We start from the raw sequence: 18,558 nt of genomic DNA, 5'->3' as shown, positions 1-18,558 counted from the left end.
TTGAAGTGATGTAATTTGAATGTCATTATATGCAACTGGTATTTGTTCAGTGTGAACTTTAGGTTTATATTCTTGATTGTTAGTCTATAAAGATTAGCATTAACCAGTTTATTTTCTTTTTGGCAAAATTTAGAGTATGTAATAACATTGCTGTTTTAAATACTTATGTCAAATATAAAAAATCTGCTTTCACAGGGACCTGAAACCAGAAAACATTTTGTTAAATGAAGATATGCACATCCAGATCACAGATTTTGGAACAGCAAAAGTATTATCCCCAGAGAGTAAACAAGGTGTGTGAGTGTTTTATTTCCAGTCGATCCTGCTTAGTGTTTAGATCAAAAACAACCTTTCTGAAATTCAGTGAATTGCATTGTGTTCATGTGGTGACAGATGTTTGTAATATCTTTGTTATTGTAAACTAGATGCTTGAGTTTTCACAGGGAAAGCTGTATGTCTGGTCTAGTGGGTGGGAGGGAAGGGCTTTCTAGGCTGCCTATGGTTGGTCCGCCTGGTCTTGAGTTGGGGAGCTGGGTCACCAGGTGCTTTCTGCATGTTGTTGTCATAGGTCCCTTTGAGCACTTTTGAGTGCCCTGTGGCTCACCCTCCCTAGTTTTAGAAAGTGCTGGGGTGCCACATTTGTTCCTGGTCTCCCATGCAAGTACATGAGGTCAGTATGGTCAGCTTGCAGCTCTTCCTGTTGGCACTGAAGTTTGTAACTGGAGGTTAGTGGGGGTACTATCCCTCTATCCCAGAGCCTGCCAGCTTTCTTTCTCCTCACTTCCCGTGTGCAGCTGCAGTAGTGGCCCAGTCACACCCATTATAGTGAGGTTCTACAGAATCACAGAACAGGGATTGATTTTTACTTGGTCAAGTGCATATTTCTGATTGCAAACCATCCTAATCACTGTTCCCCTAGGGTGATTTTTAGCATTGGATTACGTATTGGGACAGCTGTATCACCTAGGAGGAGTTGCTAACTTGGGCCAGAAGAGTGTCCTGGGTGTCCTAGCTAGCCAGGAGACATCTCGGCAGGGGCTCTCGCTGCCCTTAAGGTGTTTGTTGAATGGAAATCAAACTGGAAGTATAAAGAATGGCAATTTTACTTCTGACAATTGTTGTCAAGTGTTGGCGTAGAGAGAAGATAAAGCCCTTTATGGTGAGGTTTGGGGGAAGCTAAGGGCACTGTGCAAGTTAATAAGTGACCTTGAAAATGAACTTTGGGTCTTAGGACAGTTGTGACTGTCAGAGCCACCCTGACCCAAGAGGCTGTCGTGGAGACCTCCATATAATGCGCACATCTCTCTGCCATGAGAGGAAGACTTTGGTAAAAGGCACAAAAAGTGCTTGGGCTAACGATATGCTGAGTGTGAATACAGGGTTTGTTGGCAGAAAGATTCAGACTAAAGCATCCACTCTGCTACAGCTACTCTCTTGTAGAAAAGGAAAACTATGAGTATTACATAGCGGTGGGGAGGAACTTGGCTTTTTAGAAAGTCCTCTAGCTCAGCCGGGCTGGCCCCCTCTATCTTGGGCTTGAATTGCGGTGGGATTAAACAGCGTGTTGGACATCCATTGGGCTGATGCCTGGGGTCCACTCATCCCAGCCAACCGTGGGTAGAGATACAAACCTGTGCTGCTGGGAGGCACCTGGTGAGCCTATCTGGGCCTCCATGGGTTTCCTTCTGCAGGGTGCCTTATCTTTCCTTTCTGGGTGTTTTTCCAGCCCCATGTTTTCAAACAGAGGGTTCTAGTTAAGATTCAGCTAGTGCTTTAAATCCACCAGACCTGAGGCCCTGAACCTAACTGTCCCCTATACCTGGGCTCCTGAGCATTAAAGAGAAAAAATCAACATGATATAGAAAAATGTTAGTTACATGCAAACAAGTGGTTAGAATAAGATGGAACTTGGAAACATTGTAGAAAATAGGTCTAGGCAAAGTACCAAAAATTAGGAACAGCGGTATAGCGGCAGATTCGTAAATTACCGAAAAATCGGTACAGCGGTCTGATAGGGTTAATTTCTGTGCAAACACTCACTGAGTCACCAGCGTCTTTGATTTGGGAACCTCTCTGAGAATCCTAAAGCACCACCCTTTCAGGGCTGAAACAAAACTTGGAATCATGGGATATGCTCTTATTTCTCAACAAGTCTTAGTCCTGGCCTCACTTGCCTGCCTTTTGTAGCTGCCTTTCCCTCCTTCCCATAGAAGGCATCAGAGGATGGATGGTCTCCCACCTGGAGATGCACAAAGCCAGGGAAGTCCTACTGGCACTTGTGAGATGCCCCAAAACCTTTATCTATTCAACCTATGCATATTGCATAGTAACATTTTATTGGCCAGTAATCATGTTTTATGGACATGGTATAACCCATAACCTTAGCATTATTCATGACAGAGGTGAACCCCACAGGAATTGCTGTGTCCCCAAATGTTCTTGTTAGGCTGCTTATCACAGTCTGTGTGACTTCTGCCATGGGACCTCCCAGTCATTCTTGAGAGCTGCCCACCTTGGGTTCTGCTTTGTCCTTTCTTCATGTATATTTCCTTCAGAATCTGATATTTGATACAGGCTAGTCCTGTTGCCCTATAGTCATTGAAAAAATACAAGAATTTAAATGCATTGGTGAAATAATGAAATAAATAAGCATGCTTTTCTTTCTTTCTGGAAGCAGGAAGCTAAAAATCCTTACATTATAAACCAGGGAGAATTGCTTGTATATATACAATGAGTGGCCAGATTATTATGATCTCTGAACGCATTATAATCTGGCCACTCAGTGTATATCCTATATAATAAAAGGCTAATATGCAAATTGTCCCCTTGACCAGGAGTTCGACCAGCAGGCAGGCCGGCCAACTTCCCATATCCCCTCCCCTGGCCAGGCTGGCCGGACCCCACCCATGCAGGAATTCATGCACCGGGCCTCTTAACCTTTTGCACTCGGATGTCGAGTGTGACTCGACACGGTTAGCATCGGTAGCAGCTCTTTTTATACTCTTGAATGTATCAATAATTTGAAATATAAAAAAATCCAAATAAATAAGTTTGTATGAAAAGAAACTCCAGTTTTCTACTGCCACGCTTTGTAAAATCTGGGGTATTTAAAAAATTAAATCCCAAGTAGAATAAAGGAATCAAGAAAAAAGCAAGCGAGTGCAAAGGGTTAATATATATACACTGAGTGGCTAGATTATTATGCGTTCAGAGATCATAATAATCTGGCCACTCAGTATAGATGAGTTGGCTTTTTTTTTTTTCTTCTTAAAGAAAAGGGAAAAGCATATGTAATTATGTGAATGTTTCATTTTAGTGAATTACTCTCATTTTCTGTTTGAAGTACTTTGGAATATATTTCTGTACTAGCTTTAAAAAAAAACAAAAAACTTTTGTGTAAAGATGATTTCACAAAAACATCTTAAAACTTCCAGAAGGAAAGTGTTGGTGGGAGCTCAGATTCTTTAGCTGTGCACTAAGCATGTTTGCCTTTCTCCTAGCAGGAGGCAGGTTGTCTATCTTCATAGACCTTTGTCCCAATATGTTGCTCCTGAAAGGGGGTGAGCCCTGCATCTCTCTCTCACTGCTGCCTGTTAGGTCAGAGTCGCCTCCCTGTCTATAATGGGCAGGGTGGGACACAGTGGGGACTGTTGAGGGCATACGGGATTGATGAACAATTTCCGGCACAGAGGACTTGTGACTTCTTCTTCTTCTTCTTCTTTTTGTTAACATATTTTATTGATTTTTCACAGAGAGGAAGGGAGAGGGATAGAGAGTTAGAAATATCCATGAGAGAGAAACATCAATCAGCTGCCTCCTGCACACCCCCAACTGGGGATGTGCCTGCAACCAAGGTACATGCCCTTGACCGGAATCGAACCTGGGACCCTTCAGTCCACAGGGCGACGCTCTATCCACTGAGCCAAACCAGCCAGGGCTACTTGTGACTTCTGACCTTGCACAAGGGTACCACAGACATATCTGGGTGAGGACAGCTTAATCATGTCGAGTAAGCCCCTTGTCTGTGGCTGTGTCTCTGGCCTTTGCCCACTTTGCAAAAGGCTTGAGTTACTTGGGGACGCTGGAGGTTCAGACTGGGGTTTGTGTCTGAAAACCTGTGTCCTGAGCTATGTAGGCTTTTCTGGTATACAGCCAGATGTGGAGGCTTCACTTACTAAACAGGACGGGTGGGTCTGCTGGTATAGGTTGGAGGACAGCTGGAGGGGGGGATCCAGGGGAAGACTTCGGAGCCTAAATCATTCTGTCACTCCAGCTGCACCTTTTCTGCACGTCCCCTCTGTGGACAGCCAAAGTTCCCACATTTGAACTTCGCTAATTTATCTCTTAAATTTCTTTTAATCTGTGGCTTCCGTGCGTGCTCCCCGCCCCCCCCCCCCCCCCATCTTTATTTCTTTACCTTGCAGTCTGTTGAAGAAACCAGGTCATTTGTCTTCTAAAGTTTCCTGATTACATCTCTTTGGAGTCATGTCACATGCTCCTCTCCTCTGTACATCCTGCAAATTGGCAGTTGGTGCTGGTCACTTTGATCATATTCAGGTTCAATTATCACACACCAGAGTCTGGTGGTGGTGCCTTCTTTATTAGGAAGCATTTGACACCCATTCATTTCTCTATGTTGTCAACAGCCCTTTAAAGCCATAATGGCTTAGATCCATTAATTCAGTAGAGAATACAGAATGATTATAGTCTAATTCTTTTACTCATGAGATGGAATTCTTTTTTTAAAGAGAAATTTCCCCATAGCAACTATTTCCTTTTCCTATTGATTGTGGAGGAAAAACAGGATAAATGCTTGCTCTTTCCCCTTGCCACTTTTGAAAATCATGAATTGGTTCACTATCGTCCTCCAGTGATGACCAAATTATCAAAAGCATTATTACCCCTTGCCTCACACCATACACAAAAGTTAACTCAAGATGTTTACTTGGGTAGATTGGAGATCTGAATCTAGGATCTAAAACTATTAACACTCTTGAAAGAAAGCATAGGAGTAATCTTCATGACCTTGGGTTAGGGAATGGTTTCTTAGATACAGTACCAAAGGCACAGAACACACACACACACACACACACACACACACACACACACACACACCTCAAAGGCACAGCAACAGAAGAAAAAAAAAATAGGTAAATTATGCCACATTAAGTTTAAAAACTTTTGTGCCATGATACCATTAAGAAAGTAAAAAAGATAACTCTATCAACATGTCCTCGGGTGAGGGTTTAAAAGAAAAAAGAAATACAGTTGATGTTTGTGTACAAGGTCATGTCATCTATGATTAGAGATAGTTTACTTTTTCCTTTCTAATCTGGATTCCTTTTATTTCATTTTCTTGTCTTAATTGTCCTGGTAGAACCTCCACTATGTTGAATAGAAATGGCAAGAGTGACATCCTTGTCTTGTTCCTAATCCTAGGAAAAGCTCTTAGTCTTTCACTGTGAGTAACAAGTTAATTTTGGCTTTTTCATAGATGCCTTTATCAGGTTGAGGAGGTTTCTTTCTGTTCTTATTTTATGTATTTTTATCATGAAGGAATGTTGAATTTTTGTTAGATGCTTTTTCTGCATTTATTGAGTTGACCATGTGGTTTTGTCCTTAATTTTAATGATATGATGTATTACATTGATTGATTTATAAATATTAATCACCTTTGCATTCTTGGGATAAATCTCGCTTGCATACTCCCTTTTTTAAAAAAATTGATTTTGAGAGAGAGAGAGAGAGAGAGAGAGAAAGGAAGAGGGAGAGGGAGAGAAAAAGAAATATTGATGTGAGAGGAAAACATAGATCAGCTGCCTCTTGCATGCCCCCTACTGAGGATTGAGGATTGAGCCCACAACCCAGGCATGTGCCCTGACCTGGAATCAAACCGGCAACCTTTCAATGCAGAGGATGATGCTCAACCAACTGAGCCACACTGGCCAGGGCCAGACTCCTTTTTATGTGTTGCAGTAGTCTGTTTTCTCAACTTTTGTCCAAGAGGTGACCATATTTTGTGAATGTTTGCTGTGCTTCATGTGGGTTTATGGGTATGACACTAGCAGTCTGCACTTTTGGCTTGAAGAGAGTATGAGGGTCCCCAGACCTTAGGAACACTTCTTTAGGTCCCTCCTTCCCCACTGGCACTTCAGAGTTTGACTTACAGATTTGTGGTGACCAGAGTGGTCCATAGCCCAGGATGCTGATCACTTTCTTTGAACCACTTTAAGGATAGAAACAGCAACCCAGCCCAATACCTTTCTCCTTTCCCTTGACTGTGTGTCCTACAGGTGAGGGGGTCAGTGGCATAGAGGAGGCCATGTTTACCAATGATGGGTTCTGGGTCTGGTTTTTCAATAGCTGGAGAAGTTTGATCTTTAGCTTATCGCTGAACTTCCAGGGGGAGGAGACTAGATTACCTCTGTGGATTTCTGATGCTCTCTTTGGGGTTTTTACCCTGGTGTCATAGATAGAAGCCAGTCAGCCATGACACTGGAGAGGAGAAAAGTCACTGATTTTCTTTAATCTTTCAGTGAAATTGAACTTTTCCTTCAGTCATAAAAGTAGACAGCAAATGTCTGCTGGTTTACACAGTACCAGCCTGGAAGGTTGCTGTGAGTGAAATATGTGGCTCCTCTCCTTAGAGAATCAATTTGTTTTCGGATGATAGGTGGCTCTCATACCGGCATCCCTGATCCTTCATCCTCTGAGAGTCATAGGAAAGGCTGAGAACAGCTGTGTGGTCCCCAATGCCAGAGATGCTCCATGTAGGATGCCTCTCAGGAGCAGTGTGGTGGGGCACGCAGCTTATGCCTGTAGTTCTTTGTCAGGGATGCATGGCCATTGGTGAGGTCCCTAAGATCCTTGGGGCCACTGGGATGAGTGGGTGTCAGTGCCTCCTCTCTCTGGTGATGGGCAGGTCCAGAGGCTCCTGCTGCCACCCAATCCAGCTCTGCAGTTGATCTTTGTGAATCTTGCATCACACAGTCCAGTACTAGAAACAGCAGTATGCTGTGGAGGTTGCCCAGCTGGGAAACATGAGTCTCATTCCCTGACCTCCCTGAGCAGTTTGTTACCAGAAGGTATTCCTGCCCTGCAGGGGATCCAGTCCTTTCCTGCATTCTGTGCCTGTTCATTGTGTGCTTGCTGCATGTCCGGAACTGTTTTTAAGCACCACAGGCTCCTTGAGATGCTCCAGCTGAGAGAATGCTGGGTGAGGGCTGCTCTAGTGTTGGTGAGAGGCACTAGGAGAACATGAGTTAGGGAGGTGGCCAGGATGAGCTTCCTTGGTGGTCAGGGAAAATGTCACTGAGCAGGTGACCTTTGAGCCATCTCTGGGAGGAGAGGGTCTCAAAATGGGGTGTGAGGGGTAGGCCCTGGACAAGTAAGGCTTTCGGGATTGTACAGTACAGTCTGATTCCAAGTGACCAGTGCTGTGCTGGCAGAAAGCTCCAGTTTATGCCCATGTCAGCCATGATGTCCTGATATGAACGTCCACAATTTTAAGTGTTTTGTATCTCAGCATGACCATTTTCCTCTTCTCATCAGCCAGGGCCAACTCGTTTGTAGGAACAGCCCAATATGTTTCTCCAGAGCTGCTCACAGAGAAATCGGCCTGTAAAAGGTAATCTGATTTTTTCTTGTTCTTGTTTTTATCCGTGTGTGTGTGTGTGTGTGTGTGTGTGTGTGTGTGTGTGTGTATTTTTTTCCTGATCCATAATAATCTTTTCTCTAAAGTAGCTAATACATGTGAAATTAATAGTTAAGAGAGTGCCTTTCACCCAGCCGGTGTAGCTCAGTGGTTGAGTGTCTGTCTATGAACCAGGAGGTCATGGTTTGATTCCCAGTCAGGGTACATGCCTGGGTTGTGGGCTTGATTCCAGGTGGGGGGTGTGCAGTAGGCGACTGATTGATGAGTCTCTCTCATCATTGATCTTTCTCTCTGAAAAAAATTATTTTTTCAATGAGAGTGCCTTTCATGGCCTTTATATAGCTAAGCTTACTTTGGAAGAAGTTAGCATTTTGCCTTTTAAACAGTATTTTTCCTTTAATAACCAATGTGCTACTTTATTGTTACACTTTATACTTCCTGGGGTGGTTGTTGCTTTATACTTGGAGACTGGATCTTGTTCCCTTAGAATAACTGTTTGGTGAAAAGAAGTGTGGCAGACAGGTCTTTATTATTTAACAAGGCTTCTTGCTTGTTTTGAAGCTCAGGGATCCTTGTGCTGCCTCCGGCTCTGGCAGACTGGCATTACTGGCAGCCGCAGATCAGCTGTTTAGTGTTATGGACTCTGCAGACTATGGGAAGAGTCCCAGAAGGCAGCATGTGTGGGAGGGGACAGAGCCAGTTTCCTGGCAGGGGCCCAGGCAGCACTAGCCAACTCTGCTCAGTGCTCAGACCTGGGACGGGCCTGGCAGTAGCTACAGAGTTGAGGGCCTTGGTGGGTGTAGAGTAAATTAGGGTGTAGAGGACACAGGAGCTGGGGTTCTGTTCACAAGGGCAGTAGTCTGAAGAGTGGAGCAGGGTCAGCAGCAGGGCAGCTGGGCAGTGGAGGAAAAGAAGGTGGGGGGTGTTGATGGCTAGGAGTGTGGAGAAGTCTGGGGAGCTGTCAGGTAGGCTATGAGGCAGGTGGAAGACTGAGGTGGCAGTAGAATCTGGGGTTACAGAGTTTGGGGAGTGGCTTCAGGTGGTGACAGATTCTGTAGTTAAAGCTTTTCTTTGGATTCTTCCTACCCAGGGGCCAGCCAGGCATGTGGTCTGCTGGCACCTTCCCTTGAGTTGACAGAGGGTCTTAGGATCAGTGACGGAGATTGGCAGGCTGCCAGGGATACCTTCCTAAAATGACAAAGTAACGGTGCCAAAGCCATCAGAGGAATGAGTGATTCTGGGGACAGCAGCTCTGTGTTTGTGAGCATAACAGCTTTTAAAAAACTCTTTAAGGGGTGGTGCTGTGGGACAGAAACATGATGAAGGATAGAAGGATGCTCTCTTAAGGATTAAACTTCAGTCTCCAGGCTCTGGTTTTTGAGCTTTTGCCAAGGACCAAATGCTATTGTAGGTCACGGATTCCTACGTGGGGCCTTTTAACCAATATTCTCCCCAGGGGACATTTGGCTGTGTATGGGCACAGTTTTGGTGTCACAACTAGGTGAGGGTTGTGAGAGAGTGCTATTGGTATACAGTGGACATCCGCTCAGCATCCTGCAGTGCAGAGCCATACTCACAGCAATAATGATTGCCCTCCATGCCCCCCCCCCGCCCATGTCTACAGTGCCGAGGCTGAGACACCCTCCTCAGGGTGGTGAGTACTGTTGGCCAAATTCTTGAAGTGTGTGTCACTGCTGACTAAGTACTAGCTTTTCCTCAATTTTGGGTTTACTTGTAGGATGAGGCAGCTTATTAGCATGATGGGGAAGATCTCCAAGCTCTACTGAATGCGAAAAGGAAGACACCTTTTGTGAAAAAAGTAGGGAGAATGTCTACCCAGATCTGTTTGTTCATGCATTTTACAACACTAGAAGAGTATACAAGGACTGGAAAATAACACTGTAATGTTGAGAGAACAGGGTTGTGAGGGAGATAACAATATACTGTATATCTTTGTATGCTTTTAAAATTTTTAGCATGTGATACTCAAAAATAGTTCAGATTTTTTAATTTAAAAAGTGATACATATTCATTGAAAAGAATTCTTAGAAAAGATGGAGAATAAAAAAATAACACTCAGAGTCTCCAGCCCACTTACAGTCTCAAATAATGAGTTGGTGTATCTTCCCAGTTATTTTTTTCTAGGGGTATTACATATGGTTATGTAATTTTTATGCACCTGGGAGTCATACTGAATAACCAATTTTGAATAGTTATTAAATAACCATCAAATATTTAATGACTATTATGTAATTATTAAATATATAATGGTTCATTATATAATTATTGCGATTATATGATGAACATTTCCCTATGTCACTAAAATTATTTGCAGTCATCTTTAACAGCTGTGGGGTGTTTTAGCATATGATTTACTGTTGTTTGTCAAACTCTTTATCATTGGATGTTGAAGTGGTTTTGTTTATTTGGCACAATCTGGCATGCCTACTGTGTGCTGCATATTCTGTGCTGTGGGGCAGAGGGGCACTCCTGCTTGTCCACTGGGAGAGATGGGGTATCTGCCAGGCAGCACCAGGGCTGCCCCAAGGCTGCCCTAAGTTCCTGTGTTGAATTTCAAAAAGTAGAATGAGCCCTAGCCAGTTTGGCTCAGTGGATGGAGCGTTGGTCTGCGGACTGAAGGGTTCCAGGTTCGATTCTGGCCAGGGGCACATGCCTGGGTTGCAGGGCTCAATCCCCAGTAGGGGGAGTGCAGAAGGCAGCCGATCAATGATTCCCTCTCATCATTGATGCTTCTATCTCTCTCCCTCTTCCTTCCTCTCTGAAATCAATAAAGAAATATATATATATTTTAAAAAGTAGAATGACTTGCCCTATCTGAACATTTTTAAAGTCTTTGGTACATGCTAGAAATATTAAACTGACTCCCCCTTTAGTTTTTATTGTATTTTAAAACATTTTCGAGCCCTGACTGGGTAGCTCAGTTGGTTAGAATGTCGTCCCGATACGCCAAGGTTGTGGGTTCGATCCCTGGTCAGGGCACATACAAGAATCAACCAATGCCCCAGGCTGGGTTGCTTAGTGGTTAGAGTGTTGGTTCGCAGACCAAGAGGTCATGGGTTCAATTCCCAGTCAAGGGTGCGCACCTGGTTTGCAGGAACCCTGCCATGGTCAGGCCCGTGCAAGAGACAGCTGATCAATGTGTCTCTCTCACATCGATATTTCTCTCTCCCTCTCCCTCCCCCTCCCCTCCCCTTCCTCCTCCCCCTTCTGTGTGCTGTGGGGCAGAGGGGCACTCCCTCTCTCCCTCTCCCCCTCCCCCGATGTCTCCTTTCCTCCCTCCCCCTCCACCTCTGTCCCCTCTTTTTCCATCCTCTCTGACTGTGTCCACATATAAAGGGCATGCTTTGCTGTAGGTGTTTTTCTTATGTAGCTTCCTATTTTAACTAGACTAAACAATAGAGAAAATCAAGTATAAAAACTAGTTACTGGGTAGAATGTAGGTGTTTGTTTATTTTTTTGTTAATCCTCACCCAAGAATATTTTTCCATTGATTTTTAGAGGGAGTGGAAGGGAGGGGGAAGACACAGAGAGAGAAACATCACTGTGAGAAAGACACATTTATTTGTTGCCTCCTGCATGCACCCCAACCAGGGCTGGGAATTGAGCTTACAACCGAGGTATCAAACCCAGGACCCTTCAGTCCGATGCTCTATCCACTGAGCCAAACCAGCTAGGGTGTAGATTTCACTTTTTAAAAAATATACTTTATTGATTTTTTACAGAGAGGAAGAGAGAAGGATAGAGTTAGAAATATCGATGAGAGAGAAACATCGATCAGCTGCCTCTTGCACACCCCCTACTGGGGATGTGCCCGCAACCAAGGTACATGCCCTTGACCCGAATCGAACCTGGGACCCTTGAGTCTGCAGGCCGACGCTCTATCCACTGAGCCAAACCGGTTTTGGCTAGATTTCATTTTTTAAATGCCCTTCACTCCATCTTTGTGTTGTGACTCAGATTTCTGACCTGTTGCATTTCTATTCCAAATCAAGAGCTTCCTCATCTCTCCTGGTGCTGGTCATACAGAGCCCTCATCCAAGGCCCTGGCACTGCAGTTGCCTGTTGTCTCCCCCCATGCCCTTTGAATTCATTTTCCAGATATCAGGCGGTTGCCTCTTCCAGAAACTGACTACATCCCGTCACCTCTGAGCCCTAAAGACAGATAGGGCTGGGATGGAGGTGGGAGTAGGTAGAGGCAGCTGGCAGTGCAGGTCGAGGAGCATCTTGATGATTTCTTAGGGCTGAGCTGGGAATAGAATGCAACACTTACAGAGGAAATTAAATATGCAAAGTAGGTGTCAGCTGTGAGCTCTGAGGTGGCACTGAGAGAACAGAAAACAGACCAGAGCAGGTGGGAAAGGGGGTGGTATCCAGGGCAAGGAGAGCGGTGCTGCCCCCACCCCTCCCCCCGAGTCCCTGCCAGCTGGTTCTGGAAATGACTTAGGGCAAGTTAGAACTGTAATGTGTTTCTTTTGAAACATATAATTAAAATGTTTATAAAGAAGGAGCAGGGCTTTGCACTGTGAGTCCAAAAAGGGGAAGAGAAAGCTTGCTTTGTGCACATCCTATATATTGTCTAATTTGGTTTCTTGGTATATGTGAGCTTGTGTCTCTGTCCTGGGGGTAAACAATGAGTTAATGAGAGAATCTCTTAGCAGCCTCCTCAGCACCACGCTTACCACTGACATTGGAAAAAGGTGTGTGTAGGATACTCTGGACCCAAGTTCCCAGGGAGGCCCCTTTGAAAAGGGCCTGAAGTAGGTTCCCACCTTCACACTGACCTGGTTTTAAAGGAGTGCAATAAATAGGAAGCTGAAATAGAGTGGTATGAACAGAGGGAACGGAAGGACCTCTGCATGTCACTGAAATTTTACAAATGTCATTCTTTGTTTTTCCCCTCAAAGTTCAGACCTTTGGGCTCTTGGATGTATAATATACCAGCTTGTGGCAGGACTCCCACCATTCCGAGCCGGGTAAGAGACACTCCCTGGTCCTACCCTCTACCCTCCACCTTCTACCCACCCCCCACCCACATACCTCTGCCCATTGAAGCAGCCAGAGAAGTGGGAGGAGGCTGAACCAAGGTGGGAGGACTTTTACAATGATGCTTTAATGAATACAGTGGCTCTGTGGGGAGAGGAGACACTGTCCCAGGAAAGGTACAGCTTGCTTCTGGGAGATTTGTGTGATCCTACCCAGACTGATGGTTTCTCTTATTTTACAGAAACGAATATCTTATATTTCAGAAGATCATTAAGTTGGAATATGACTTTCCTGAAAAATTCTTTCCTAAGGCAAGAGACCTTGTGGAAAAACTTTTGGTAAATATTTTGCATTTTCTTCTTGTAAGATGATCTGGTAGCCAACCAGTCCCTCTGAACCTGGAGGCACCTATCTATATATATAAAAGGCTAATATGCTAAGTGTCCAACCGGTCGCTATGATGCACACTGACCACCAGGGGGCAGACGCTCAATGCAAAAGCTGCCATGACGCACACTGGCCATTTACAGAGAAACGGCACCTTGGACCTGGCACCCAACAAAGCAACACTCGGCTTCCCCCAAGTGGAACACAGGCCCCACCACCACCCCGGAGGGACAGCCCACCAAATCACAGCCGACGCTGCCAAGAACCCAAGGCGCAAAATGCAGCCCACAGCCCAGCCCAGCCCTGAAACGGTCGCTGTGGCACCGGGTAATGATGTCACGTAGCAAGGCTTCGGCTTTCTCTCCCTAGCGATAACTAGCCTCCTTGCAGTTTCTTCAGCCCAGGAACAACTTGCTTTATAACCAGGTGCAAACATTTCACGCTTTAACCAAATGTCTGTGAAGCATTTTTCCATGCCTCATCTCATTTGATCCTCACTGAAGTCTTGGAGTAGGTAAATAGGAGACTCAGTGGAATCCTATTTTCCTTACATTAGCTGGAAAACGGAGATTTAGAAAGCTTAGAAATTTGACCCTACTGAAAAGAAGTAAGACAATTACCTAAACGAGAAGTTGGGGTGCTTCACTGGGCTGGAAAAAGTTTAGCTAAATCAGAAAGCAGGTCTAATTAAGCAAATTTATTCTATATATATAAAAGGCTAAGTTGACTTGTGCATGTGTGATACATATAAAGCTCTCGCTGGCGCCAGTCGCATGCATGTGTTTCCAACCGTCATTGTCAATCGTAAATTTCATTGACACTTCTATTATAGAGAAAGCATGAATAGTGATATTAAAATATTTCTTCTAATTTCCTTTCAATGTGCACGAATTCGTGCACTGGGCCACTAGTATTTAATAAAAAGCTATGAGAGAGAATCATTGATTGGCTGCCTTCTGCATGCCCCCTTCTGGGGATCGAGCCCGCAACTTGGCATATGCCCTTTACTGGATTGGAACCCATGACCCTTTGGTCTGCAGGCCAATGCTCTATCCACTGAGCCAATCCAGCTAGGGCCATATATATACCACTAGAGGCCCAGTGCATGAAATTTGTGCACGGGGGGTGGGTACCCTCAGCCCAGCCTGCACCCTCTCCAATCTGGGACCCCTTGGGGGATGTCCGACTGCCAGTAAACTGGCAGTCGGACATCCCTCTCACAATCCTGGACCGCTGGCTCCTAATCACTCACCTGCCTGCCAGGTCGCCCCCAACTGCCCCCGACTGTCGGCCAGGTCACCCCCAACTGCCCCCTCCCTGCTGGCCTGGTTGCTCCTCACTGCCCTCCTCGCCGGTCTGGTCATCCCTTACTGCCCCCCCTCCCCTGCCAGCCTGGTTGCCCCCAACTGCACCCTTCCCGCCGGCCTGGTCGCCCCTAACTGCCTCCCCCCCCCCCCACTGTCCTGGTCGCCCCTCACGGCCCCCCACTGGCCTGGTCGCCCCACACAGCCTGCTTGTTCAGTCGTTTAGTTGTCCCTCACTAACTCCCCTGCCGGCCTTGTTCCCCCACGCAGCCTGCTTGTTCAGTTGTTTGGTCGTCCCTCACTAACCCCCCTGCCGGCCTGGTCATAGGCAGCCATCTTGTGAGGGTGTGAGGGTTAATTTGCATATTGTCTCTTTATTATATAGGATTTTTTAAATTTTTTTAGAAAACTCCATACTGTTTTTCACAATGGCTGCACCAGTCTGCATTTCCACCAACAGTGCACAAGGGTTCCCTTTTCTCCACAACCTCACCAGCATTTGTTGTTTGTTGATTTATTGATGATAGCCATTCTGGCAGAAGGGAGGTGATATCTCATTGTGGTTTTAATTTGCATCTCTCTGATGATTAATGACGCTGATAATTTTTCTTATGTCTATTAGCCATCTGCATGTCCTCTTGGGAAAAGTGTATTAAGTCCTTTGCCCATTTTTTTATTTTTTATTTTTAATGATTTCAGAGAGAGAGGGAGAGGGAGATAGAAACATCAATGATGAGAAAGAAACATCGATCAGCTGCCTCTTGCACACCCCCTACTGGGGATGTGACCGCAACCAAGGTACATGCCCTTGACCGGAATCGAAACTGGGACCCTTGAGTCCGCAGGCCGACGCTCTATCCACTGAGCCAAACCGGTTTCGGCTCTATGTCCTTTTTAATGCTTAGTATCTCTGTGGGTTTTGTTTTTAAATATTTTCTTTTACTTATTTTTTAAGGGAGGGAGAGAGAGAGAAAGCCTCAATTTATTGTTCCACTTGTTTATACATTCATTGGTTGATTCTTCTATGTGCCTAGACCGGGGATTGAACCCACATCCTTGGTGTATAGGGACAGTGCTCTAACCAACTAAGCTACCAAGTCAGGGCCTTACTATTTGTTAAGTTCTCACTGAGATCATCCATCCTTCCCCTGAAGTCCTTGAGCATCCTTATAACCATTGTTTTAAACTCTGGATCTGGTATTTTGGTTGCTTCCATTTCATTTAATTCTTTCCTTTGGGGTTTCTCTTGTTCTTTTGTTTGGGGCATTTTTCTCTGCCTTCCCATTTTGTCTCTGTTTATTAGGTAGATCTGCTATAACTCCCAAACTTGTTATGATGGCTTTATGATGAAGGGCCTTGTTGGGTCAGTGGCACAATCTTCCAGATCACCTGAGCTCTGTGCTCCAGGAATGTTTCTTGTGAGTTATGTGCACCCTCCTGTGGTAGTTGGGTCTTGAGTGCTGTTGGCCCTTTCGTGAGTGGAGTTAATCCTTCAGGCTGGCTGATTGTAAGGGTAAACCTTGATCACCCCGAATATGAGATGATGTGCAAGGGCTGCCCCCAAGGCAGAGTTGTTCCCAGCAGGGTCCGGTGCCTGCTGGAATCCCTTTTTGTGTGTGCAGCTATGTGGCCAGTTGGGTTGAGCTCTGGTGTGATCTGAAGCCCAACACTGGTTGTATTGATTCTGGCTCTACTTGGGCAGGGTTCAGGTTCAGGGCAATGTCAGAGGTTCTGTGTAACCAACCTTGGCTACCTGTCTGGAACTACCACGCTATTCACTGTTTGTGGCTGCATCTACTGGACCTGGGTGTATGTGGGAGTGGCCAATCTGTGTATAAGGGTCATCTTCCTCCAGCTTAGATCTGGGGGCAGATCTGTAAAAGGACTGAGGCTCCCTGAGGTTACTTGGTCTTCCTCCAAAGCCTTCTGAAGAAAGACTGTAAAGTGGGCCCAGGCTGGCCATGAACCACAGCCTCTTGCATAGGTTTCGAGCTCAGTAGGGCAGGGCAGCTGGGATCAGGAGGATAGGGCTAGTGGGTCCCCTACTTGGGGATCACATAGTCAGGGACTCACTGAGGGGAAAGTGGCCCCTCCTCCAGAGCCAAACCACTCAGTGTCTGCCAGAGACTCCAATTCTAGTTCCTCTTGGAAGGGCTTGCTGCGGGTTCAGGTTGGGTGTAGCCAGTCATCCCCTTTGCAGGAGCAAGCTCAGCCGCCCTGGGCTTAGGGAACAGATCAAAAGAGTCTCCCCTGGGGGTGATGCCAGCCCACGCCTAAGAAGGGGACTAAGCACTTTGTCTTGGTCCCAGATAATAGCGTCCAAGGGACTCACACTTTGAATGTCTCAGGCCTGAGCCACTCTTCCTTCCATCCATGGAACTGAGCCCAGCGGGGCAGGGTATCCAGGACTTGTCAAGGCTGATCCAAACAGTCTCCTGTTGGAGGTGGTTCCTTCAGGCTTGTGGGAGGTGGGTGGGTACTTATTCCTGGGGTAGCAGGGGCTGAACTCGATGGAGAGATGGGAGTGTCCCCCTCGCCCACCCTGCAATGTAGCCACACACACCCCAGCATCCACCTATCTGATTCCTGGACAAAAGTTTCCTTGGGAGACATGGTCTGAAAGTCCCAGCTCTGCAAGGCACTCTGGTACCCCTGCACTGCTGAACTCAGCAGGACAGGGCCTACCAAGTGAGTCAACATGGGGGGCATAGGGGCACTGGCTGCAGGCTCGAGGTGGGGGAGACCAGCCTTCTTTCCAAATCCACACAGTTTAGTCACTGTCTGAGTCTCTGCCAAAACCTCCCCAGAAAAATAGGGCCCCAAATGTCATGATGGATGCAACTAGCAGACCCCTCCACAGGACCTGAGTACAACAGAGTGGCCTTGCCAGCAGTTGGAGACTGTGCAGTGCACTCCCAGGCTCATGCTGTAACGATAGGAGTGCTTGTCCCTGGGAAGGTGGCACCTGGGTCTCTCAGGCAGATGGAAACCACAGTGATTTTCACCACCAGATGCTATGTTCCCATCTCTGTTGCTCTGAGTTGGGGATCCCTGTGTGGGGTTGGGACCCCACGCTACTGGAAGGAGGACGTTTTGCTGCAGTGATACTCCTCCAGCTTCTCAGTTGCCAACGCACCTGGGTGCTGCGGCCAGCCCTTTCCACATCTCTGCCCTTCTTACCAGTCTCTATGTGGCTTCTTCTGTAAATCTGTGGTTATAATGTGTCAGATCAGCTAGCCTTCAGTGGGTTATTCAGGTTGATTGCTCTATACTAGTAATATAGCTATGAATCTGGTTTGGGGCTGGGTGCAGGTGAGTATAGCTTCTACCTACTCTGCAGCCATTTATAACCTAGCTTCTAGAAATTACTGTCCCTGCCCCTGGAGTACTTTGGCTCTAGACTGTCCCTTAACTTGATCTTGGGGAAGCAGGATCAGTCCTGCCTCGTCAGTTTGAGAAGGCTATCGTCTGCCTCTTCTTGCCTGTCCCTTCTGTGTCAGTCCCCTCAGTGGGAGGGTGTGCTTGGTCCTCTGTGAGTCTGGGGGTGGAGGAACACAGCCATATCCTGAGGAGACAGCTGTGGGGCCCTGTGAAATCAGTGCTGGTGGGAGACACAGGCTCTTTGCCCCCATCTGATAGCTTACCATCCAGATAGATTCTTTGTTCTCTTCGTTATTACAGCCAGTAAATTCATTTTTTTCTCTTTTTAGAATTTTCAACTGTATATTTTAAAATAATGCTTGCTGCTTTCATTAATTTTGAGTTGTGATTTCTTTTCACCTGTGAGAGGGAAAGAACAGAAACTTGAGAGAAGTAAAAGGAAGCTCAGAAGGAGACTCAGTCTGTCCCTGGCCCTTGGTAGGACCAGGTGGGATGGGCCACAGGCACTTTCTATTTCTAGGGTACTGGGAAGTTAAAGGAACTACTCAAAAAGAACTTTTGTCAGAGTTACTTTTTAACCCTAACACTAACATGTCTTGACATTTATTTAAGGTTTTAGATGCCACAAAGCGATTAGGCTGTGAAGAAATGGAAGGATACGGTCCTCTGAAAGCTCATTCATTCTTTGAGTCCATTACGTGGGAGAATTTGCATCATCAGACACCTCCGAAACTCACCGCTTACTTACCAGCCATGTCGGAAGATGATGAAGACTGCTATGGAAACGTAAGCTGGCTCATGTGTGTCAGGAACAACCCAGGCAGAGAT

At 46.0% G+C, this 18,558-nt stretch overlaps 1 protein-coding gene across 2 annotated transcripts in view; it reads left to right on the top strand.

Annotated features, from left to right (window-relative positions):
• PDPK1 (3-phosphoinositide dependent protein kinase 1) overlaps window positions 1-18,558 on the top strand; it is an 82,049-nt gene that overhangs the window by 46,442 nt on the left and 17,049 nt on the right. For both annotated transcript variants that reach the window (XM_054714631.1, XM_008146431.2), the window contains exons 6-10: window positions 196-293; window positions 7,552-7,627; window positions 12,580-12,648; window positions 12,900-12,996; window positions 18,343-18,516. In XM_054714631.1, coding sequence (XP_054570606.1) covers window positions 196-293; window positions 7,552-7,627; window positions 12,580-12,648; window positions 12,900-12,996; window positions 18,343-18,516 — 514 coding nt within the window. The remainder of the gene's footprint in view (window positions 1-195; window positions 294-7,551; window positions 7,628-12,579; window positions 12,649-12,899; window positions 12,997-18,342; window positions 18,517-18,558) is intronic.

The sequence above is a fragment of the Eptesicus fuscus genome, chromosome 4 (genome assembly GCF_027574615.1).
Source record: "Eptesicus fuscus isolate TK198812 chromosome 4, DD_ASM_mEF_20220401, whole genome shotgun sequence".
Lineage (NCBI taxonomy): Eukaryota > Metazoa > Chordata > Mammalia > Chiroptera > Vespertilionidae > Eptesicus > Eptesicus fuscus.
Note: the sequence above shows the minus strand (reverse complement) of the source record. Positions and strands in the feature narration are given on the sequence as shown.